Genomic DNA, 8,088 nt, shown 5'->3' on the forward strand with positions numbered 1-8,088 from the left:
GGCACGCGGCCCACGTTGGCGGCCGCCGTCACGCGCTGCACCACGGCCGCCTCGCCGCGCCGCTCCGCGGGCAGCGCCAGCTTCTCCGTCATCTCGCTCATGCCCGTCAGCTTCCCTGCGGCGGCGGCAGCGCCCGGGCGCGGGGCGCACGCTCGTGCCCGTGTCCCATCCGTGATGACTGCTCCCGCTGTGTCCCCTCCGTGTCCCGCTCTGCCGTCCCCATCTCTGCTTCCTCCCCGCTCCATCCCCACCCCGTCCCGCTGCCGCCCTTGTGCCGAGGCTCAGCCCCGTCCTGGGGCACCTCCACCCTTCCGCAAGGGAGCCCGCTGTCCCGCTCTTCCCTGACCGCTTGCTCCTCTCCGGGCCCTCCAGAGGTGGATTTGGGAATATCCTCCCTTGAGGACCCGTCCGGGCTGGTCTCGGTGTGGTGCTGCCCTGCAGAGCTAGGCTAGGGGGGCAGGAGCTATTCTAGGGGTTGGGACGGGGCCGGCAGCGTGCCGGCCCGCGGGGCGGCGGAGCCGCCACTTACCCTCGCCCGGGCGCGAGAGCAGCTCTAAGGACGTGGCGAGGGACGAAACGGGTGGTCACGGGGGGCACGGGGTGCCCCCAAGGCCGCCCGCCCCCGGCCCGCACTCACCCTGCTCCTTCTTGAACTCGTTCTCGCTCATGAAGACGGGAGCCATGAGCTCGCCCACGGGCGGCTGGATGGAGACGTAGAAGTGGCGCGTGTGGGTGCTGCGGAGGCGGGGGGAGCTCGGTGACGGTCCTGCCGTGCCCCCCATGCCGTGCCCGGCCGTCCCCCAGGGCACCCCGTGCCCGTGGTGTCCCGGTGCCGGGCGCTCACCAGAGCTGGAAGTTGGCCGCCTGGGTGGAGTCGCAGAAGTCGATGCCCATGACCACGCTGGCCGTGTCCCCGGGCGCCAGGCTCTCTGCAATGGCAGGGCTGGCACCGCACCCCTGTGCCCAGCTCCGTCCCCGCTGCAGCAGCCGGCGGGCGCCTCGCGGCACGGRGGTGCACCCGCCCGGCCCCCCGCGGGCCGCTCCGCTCCCTACCGATCTCGGGGAACTCATGGATGCGCATGCCCGAGGGCGGCTTGGGCGCGCTGAGGCGCACGCTCTTCACCTCGGCGTCCGTGTTGTTGCAGATGTGCATCTGCACGGCCACCATGCGCGGGTCGTGCGGGAAGGGCCGGCGGCTGAAGCAGTACTCGACGGAGAGCCCCTCGCCCGCCATGCGGTGCAGCAGCTCGTAGCTCCGCAGCGCGCCCAGCGCCGGGCTCAGCAGCTGCGCGGGGACGGGCGCCCGTGGGCCCGCGGGTCCACCCGGCGCAGCCGCGCGGGCTCCCGCACCCCGCGGCGGGGATGGGGGCCCAGGAAGGACACGGGGACATGCGGGTSACTTACAGTGGGCGTCAGGGAGGCGTCGGTGAGGGTGAGACCTTCCAGGTCGGTCACCARGCTGGTGGAGACGATGCTGCTGGAGGGGACAGGCTGTGGGGGAGGCGGCGAGACTGGGGGTGCGGGGAGAAGAGGGTGCTTAGCAGAGCCCTCACAGGCCACAGGGGACAGCCCTGTGCCTGGAGAGCTCCCTGGGGACAGCCCTGTGCCCGGAGCGCTCCCTGGGGACAGCCCTGTGCCTGGAGCGCTCCTTGGGGACAGCCCTGTGCCCGGAGCGCTCCCTGGGGACAGCGGCCCCCCCAAACCCGGCCGCGTGGCCCCGGCAGAGCCGAGCGCCGCAGCACCACTCACAGTCATCCAGGTCGAGCAGGGAGATCTCCTTGGGGCCCGCGGCCTTGGCGCCGGGCTTGGCGGGCTGGGAGGAGGCAGGGGCGCGGGGTGAGGCGAGGGGCCCTGTCCGCGTCGCCCGCACCCCTCCTGGCCCGCGCCCCTCACCGCCTTCCTGCGCTTGGCCTCCACCGGCGACTCCTGCGCCTCGGAGCCCGAGTCCGACTCGGACGAGCTGCTCTCGGAGGCGCTGGCCTCCTCGGACGAGCTCTCGCCAGGGCCCTTCCTCGCCTGCTGCTGCTGCCTCTTCTTCTTGTCCTTCTTTGCCCCTTCCTCCTCCTCCTCCTCCTCGCTGGGGCTGCAGGGAGAGGCCAGCTCAGGCCATACCTTGGGTGCAGATTCAGCTGGGGACCAGCCACAGCGGGGACACTGTGCTGGGTACCTGTCAGCGCTTGCCAGCGATGCTTTCCGAGGGGCTTCCTTCTTCTTCTTCCTCTTCGCTTCCTCCTCCTCCTTGTCCTCTGACTGGTCCTCGCTGCCCTCCTCTTCCTCCTCGCTGCCGGAGCTGGAGCTGCCCTCGCTGCTGCTGCTCTCGCTCTCCTCGCTGACGGACTCGGGCTCTGCAAGGAGGGACGTCTCAGCCCTGCTGCCACGTCCCGCTGCATCCCGCAGCGTCCCACCGCACCGCGTGTCCCTGTGCTGTGTCCCACCACGGCCGGCATCCCCCTCTCGTGTCCTTCGTCCACCCGAGCTCAGCTTGTGGCACCTCAGCCTAACAGCCCGCCGTGCTGCCCAGGCCCTCACCGCTGTCTGCGGACTCTGTGGGCCCCGACTCGCCTTCTGAATCGGAGTAGAAAGGTTTCTCCACCTTCTCCTTCCTCTTTTCACGGCTGGTGCACTTGGTCCACTCGGGAACCTGCCAGGGACAGGGATGGTGGGGCAGAGCTGGTGCTCATGGGCACAGCGCCCAAAGTGCCACCCGTGGGGAGGTGCCTCCTCCCTGCAGAGCAGGGCAACACCGTCAAAGTTGTGGAGCTCCTCTGTCTTGGGTTCCAGTGTCCCCCACCACTCCRGCAGGCCCCGAGGAGCTCTGCGCCGCCCCACGCTACCTCCACGTTCCTCACAGAAGGGTCGGGGGCCTCATCTGGCCAGTCGGGCAGCTCTTGGTAGCCAACTGCCTTGGCRTTGAGCAGGTGGGACAGCGAGCCCAGCTGGAAATGGTCTCGATCTACGGTAGGACCAAGAGTTGGGCAGCTCCAACGCAGCCAGACACAGCTGGGGTTACAGCTCTGCCCATCCACACCCCACCTTCCCGTGTCCCCATCCTCTGCCACCAGAGCTGGTACCTTTGAAAGAGGATTCCAGGATGGGAGCGGGTTTTTGGGCCAGGAAGAGCTTCTTGGCATACTTGTTGAGGGCCCCGCTCTTCTCAGTGGGCACGATGAGCTGGCGGATGAAGCGGGCCCGGTCCCGGATGTCGTAGTTCTGGTCGTACTTGGCCAGGTTGAGCACGTACTGGGTCAGCAGCTTGCTCTGCACCAACAGGCGAGCTCAGGGGCAGTTTCTGCCTCCCCAACAGGGAAACTGAGGCAGGGACAGGGCCACCTCAGCCCTGTGCCCCTCGCCACACTCACAAGAAGCCTGTTCACCGGTACCTGCTTGGAGTTGGTCAAGTAGAGCTTAGCKGCCAGGTTGATGACCTGCAGCTTCACAATGTCCTCCTCGTTGGTGAAGGACTTGGCCATCTTGCGCAGAACGTCAGGCGCGATCTTGGGCACATGCTCGCAGTACTCGCCGATGAGCCACAGGATGCTGGCCCGTGCCATGGGCACCTAGAGATGGCCACGGGCATCACCCTCACCCTGCTCRTGGGCCCCATTCAAGCACAGGCCCTCGGCCGAGATGGACCCCAGCCCCTGGAACACCTTGACTCACCTGGATGTTGTCAGTGAGCTTGGCCATGTGCTTGATGATCTCGCTGTGCTGGGCCGGCTGCATCTGCAGCAGCTTTTTGATGACCACCACGGATTCGGCCACCACCAGCTCTGCAGGCAGAGAGCCTGTGTTAGCAAGGTCCTGCCCTGAGATCTCCTGCTCCAAGAGCAAAGGAGCCCCAGCGCCAGCACGGCCGCGCTTRCTCACCATCGCGGTTGGAGAGCAGCTGGACCAGGCCGTTGAGGCAGGTGTCCCGCACCTTCCCGATGTTGGTGGCGCAGCGCCCGATGGCTTGGATGGTGGCTGCCACAAAGTCTTTGTCCATGCTGCGGATGTAGGTCTGCACGGGCGTGCAGAAGGCGCGTTACCCACCACGCACCCGTGCTGGGAATCCCTCGGCAAGGCAGCTGCGTGCCGGGAGGTTGGGAGATGATGCCATACTTGGCATTGCCCAAAGTCCCTTGTCTCCCAAAGGAGACAAGGAGGAGAAGGATAAAGGGACAGGAGCCCCGTTATCCCGCCGTGGTGCTGGCACCCAGAGTCGTGCCGGAGTGGCACCCATGTGGTCTTGGAGGGCCTGTGCTCCCAGCATACCTGGAACTCCCGCAGGATGGTGGAGATGTTGGTCTCATTGGCCAGGTTGGTGAGGACCTCCAGCTGTGGAAGGAAGGAGAGAGGGGCAGGAGGGGAACACAGTGTCAGGGGCTGGGTCCCTGGTGTCCTCCCTGTGCCCCTGTGGCAAAAGGGTCCTGAGCCAGATCCTAAAAGCCCTGGAGGCCTTACAGGGGGTTAGGAAGTGTGTGGGGCTACCAGCAAAGGATCCAGCTGGGTTTTCTTGGACTTACCTTGAGGATCTTGATCTGTGTGGGGTCCGTGGAGCGGATGTAGAAGCTCTTCAGATAGGGCTCAAACATCCCCTGTGTGGAGACACAGCAGCCTTAGGGACCTCTGTGGTACCAGCTGCCCAGCCCACACCAAGGTCCTGGGCAGGACACCCACTGAGGTCCTGGGCAGGACACCTACTGCCACATGTCTGCTCTGTGAGCCCCTGGGCTGACCCTGCTGCACCGGCAGCCAAAACTCACCCTCCGTTTGATGGACATGGTGGCCACGTTCTGCAGCACCACGTACTGCACCTCACTGTGGGGATGGAGAGGGATATCAAGACCAGTGACCGGCACAGCCCCGTGCAGGGGGCAGGACCCGGCGCAGCCCCCCATGTCCCAGGGGCCAGGGCACCCCGGCAAGCACGGGGGACGCTGGGGGACCAGCACTCGGTGCCACAGACCTGTGGCTCCGCAGGAGGCGCACCAGAGCCTTGGCGATGACGCCGACCTCCGCCTTGGGAGCCAAGTGGAAGTAGAGCTGAGCCACGGCCATCACAACCTGCGGGAAGGCACCTGTGTGTCACTATGGGGGCACCATGGGGGACAYCCCTATGGCCCCGGTACGTAGTCATGTCCCCACACCAGCCCAAGGACACAAAGCAAGACCCATCCATGTGGATGCCCCCAATGTTTCTCCTCCGGGGGGTCCCTCAAGGCCTCATCAGCACCCTGGTGGCACCGTGGCCATCAGAGAGGCGCCGACAARAGGTGCTAGGACACTAGCTGGTGGTCACTGGGGGCTGGAGGAGGTGGCACAGGGCCCGCGGARGGCCCGTGGCCGCGGAGCTCACCGCGGCGTTGCGGCTCTGCAGCAGGGGCTTGGTGTTGCGCAGCAGCAGGCGGTGGTCGGGGTCCATGACGTAGGGCTTGCGCTTCGCCAGCGAGGCAGCCTCTGCCTTGGCGTCCTTGGCGTCCTCCTCATCGGAGCCGTAGAAGGCCTTCTCGGTGCTCTCTTCCAGCAGGGATTCCTGCTGGCACACGGCAGCGCCCGCGGCAGTGCCCAGGGCTGGCTCCCCAGCACCGCCCCAGCCGCTCATCCCGCCTCCCATCACCCTCGGCTCCGAAGCGCTGGGCTGTGCCCGGGCCCGGACACGAGGTGTTGCAGCACATCCCACGTTGAAGCGAGGGCTGCCCCGGGGCCCCCGAAGCGCCTCCGGCAGCCGGCACCGCGCTCTGGTCCCAGGGGAGCTGCCGCCGGGCCGCGGTGCCGGGTGGCCGCACTCACGTTCTGGTTGGGGCTGAGGAACTGGGTGCGCGCGTAGCGCGTCAGCATGTTGATGATCACCACTTGGCCCCACTCCTCCACGTCGATGAGCAGGTTGCAGAGCTTGCGGTAGTTCTTGTGGATGAGGTCGATGCGCTCGGGACAGACCTCCTCAAATGCCATCACCACGCTGCCGGCCACCAGCTGGGGACGTAAGGCTTGAGGGCGGTCGGAGCAGCGGGCGCTCCTGGGGACGGTGGCGTCCCCCCCATCTCGGGACAGGGGAGGCGGCGCACTCGGCTCACCGTGGTCTTGTCGGCCAGCAGCTTCTCAATCACTTCGATGAGCTGGTCCTTCTGGTCCGAGTCCAGGCTGCAAGGGGAGCAGGGTCAGCCTGGACGGGAGTCCCTCACAGCTGGGCCAGTCCCATGGGGTGGCCCTGCCCCAAACTGCCCATGGGACCCCGGCAGCCTTAGCCCCCCCCGTTACCTGTACAGCTTGGGGATGGCGTGGGCGGCCGTCTTGCGCACGTACGGGGACATGTCCGACGCAGCCTCTTTGATGGCCAGCATCATGATGGGCACGATGATGGGCACACGGATGCTGGAGAGGACGCGCAGGGCGCTGGCGCGGATCAGCTGGTTGGGGTCCTGCCATGGGCACGCACAGCGCTGCAGCACGGCGAGCCGGGCTCCCCTCCGGGTTGGAGGTTCTGCCCATCGCCACCGCAGCCTCCCCACACGGTTCTGCCCTCCCAAAGAAGCGGCGGCACSTACCTTGAGTCCTCGCTGGAAGGTGGAGATGGAGAGCAGGGCCAGGTCCTGCTGCTCCTCGGCGTAGCGCACCAGGTACACGTACACCAGCTTCTTCACCTGTGGGCCGCGCAGCAGAGCGTGGCCAAGGCCGTGGGGGCTCAGGCTTATCCCCACGCTGGGCCAGCTGCTGTCACCCAGCGCTTCCATCTCCCCCAAATTCAGCTCACTATCTCTCCCCAAAGCCTTCCTACTGCCAAGCAATATCCCTCCCGGATGCTACACACCTGTGGGCACCCTTGGGAGTCAGCCCCTTGCTCAGCCTGCAGCGAGGAAATCTGGCACCTTCTCGCCGCAGGCCGTGCAAGGGCTGCTGCGTGCCCTGGTCACGGGCCCCGCGCCTGGCACCTGCCTCACCTCGATATTCTTGCAGGCCACGTTTTTCACGACGGCTGGGAAGAGATCGGAGGCGTTCTTCCCGCGGGCGATCATCTGGGAGGGAAGGAAGAGCGTGACGCCGGGCATGGTGGCGGACCCATCGAGCCTACGGCTCGGTGCTGCCCGCCGCCGCGCCCACGCTGCAGCAGCGCTCACCGCCACGATCCTCTTCATGGCCTCCAGCTTGAGCGAGTCCTTGTTGCTGTCCAGCATCTCCTTGAGGTCATCGTGCCTGTGGAGCAGCCCCGGGGCTGTGAGGAGCGGGTCCTCATCCCGGCTCACGCGCCATGGAGGGTCCCTATGTTCTGCTGGGCACGTCTCTATGTGCTGCTGGGCACAGCGCAGCCCCTGGTGCCCACTGCCAGCTCCCAAACGCGGCCCTCAGGAGCTGGCTTGAGGAGGACCCCAGCCTCAGGACGTGTCCCTYCTCAGGATGCAGAAACAGAGGGAGGAGAGCCCTGTTCTCCAGTCCCTTCACTTTTCCCACCTGCTCCCATTCTGGCTCTGGTTTTCCTGGAGGCAGAGGGCACCAGCTGGGCTTTACCCCGGGCTGGGGCAGGAGAGATGCCCGTGCCAGGTGGGGAATCCAACCCACAGCTGCTTCTGAAATATTCATCTGGGCAGGAGTTCAGTTACAGGCGGTGAAAAAGGACCCGTGTCCCCGGGAGCGTTGCTGGGGCGACTCGCGCGGACAGAGGTTGTCGCCCCAGGCACTGTCGCTGCCTTGTCACCAATGTCCCTTTTTTAAGGCTTTTTTTAAGGTTGTCGCTGTGGTCCCTGAGCCAACCTGCTGTCACGGCACYGCTAGATGTGCAAGGCTGCATCTGCCCACAACGGCCCCTTCCCCGGTGCCGCCGGGCGCTTTCCCAAAACAGCGCTGACTTGCACCAAAACCTGGCCTGCCGACACGCTGCGCTTGCTGCCCGCGCGCACACACCCAGCCAAAGCGCCCCATGCTCACACACCAAACTGTCCCCAAATCCTGCCCTGCAGCCCCGCGCAGAGCCACGGCGCCCATTCCTGCGGAGCGCCCAGCACGCCGCGCCGGGCCAGGGCTCATCCCCGCCGCCGGGGCGAGCGGGGGTCCTCACCGCAGCGGCGGCGGTGGCGGCTGCGCGGCGTCGGTGCCGCTCGGTGCCGCGGCCTC

At 66.8% G+C, this 8,088-nt stretch overlaps 1 protein-coding gene across 1 annotated transcript in view; it reads right to left on the reverse strand.

Moving 5' to 3' along the window:
- Window positions 1–8,088, reverse strand: part of AP3B2 (adaptor related protein complex 3 subunit beta 2) — an 11,799-nt gene that overhangs the window by 1,497 nt on the left and 2,214 nt on the right. Inside the window, exons 2-26 of the mRNA XM_026043962.1 lie at window positions 7,098–7,183; window positions 6,921–6,995; window positions 6,528–6,623; window positions 6,241–6,401; window positions 6,057–6,123; window positions 5,773–5,955; window positions 5,339–5,515; window positions 4,949–5,046; window positions 4,746–4,800; window positions 4,506–4,577; window positions 4,255–4,317; window positions 3,868–4,000; window positions 3,661–3,770; window positions 3,381–3,557; window positions 3,072–3,258; window positions 2,835–2,953; window positions 2,530–2,641; window positions 2,168–2,345; window positions 1,894–2,083; window positions 1,750–1,813; window positions 1,405–1,511; window positions 1,054–1,285; window positions 845–929; window positions 638–735; window positions 6–115 (exon numbers count right to left, since the gene is read on the reverse strand). Coding sequence (XP_025899747.1) covers window positions 6–115; window positions 638–735; window positions 845–929; window positions 1,054–1,285; window positions 1,405–1,511; window positions 1,750–1,813; window positions 1,894–2,083; window positions 2,168–2,345; window positions 2,530–2,641; window positions 2,835–2,953; window positions 3,072–3,258; window positions 3,381–3,557; window positions 3,661–3,770; window positions 3,868–4,000; window positions 4,255–4,317; window positions 4,506–4,577; window positions 4,746–4,800; window positions 4,949–5,046; window positions 5,339–5,515; window positions 5,773–5,955; window positions 6,057–6,123; window positions 6,241–6,401; window positions 6,528–6,623; window positions 6,921–6,995; window positions 7,098–7,183 — 3,035 coding nt within the window. The remainder of the gene's footprint in view (window positions 1–5; window positions 116–637; window positions 736–844; window positions 930–1,053; window positions 1,286–1,404; window positions 1,512–1,749; window positions 1,814–1,893; window positions 2,084–2,167; window positions 2,346–2,529; window positions 2,642–2,834; window positions 2,954–3,071; window positions 3,259–3,380; window positions 3,558–3,660; window positions 3,771–3,867; window positions 4,001–4,254; window positions 4,318–4,505; window positions 4,578–4,745; window positions 4,801–4,948; window positions 5,047–5,338; window positions 5,516–5,772; window positions 5,956–6,056; window positions 6,124–6,240; window positions 6,402–6,527; window positions 6,624–6,920; window positions 6,996–7,097; window positions 7,184–8,088) is intronic.

This window comes from Nothoprocta perdicaria, unplaced genomic scaffold (genome assembly GCF_003342845.1).
Source record: "Nothoprocta perdicaria isolate Ctin4 unplaced genomic scaffold, notPer1 scaffold_342, whole genome shotgun sequence".
NCBI classification, from domain to species: domain Eukaryota; kingdom Metazoa; phylum Chordata; class Aves; order Tinamiformes; family Tinamidae; genus Nothoprocta; species Nothoprocta perdicaria.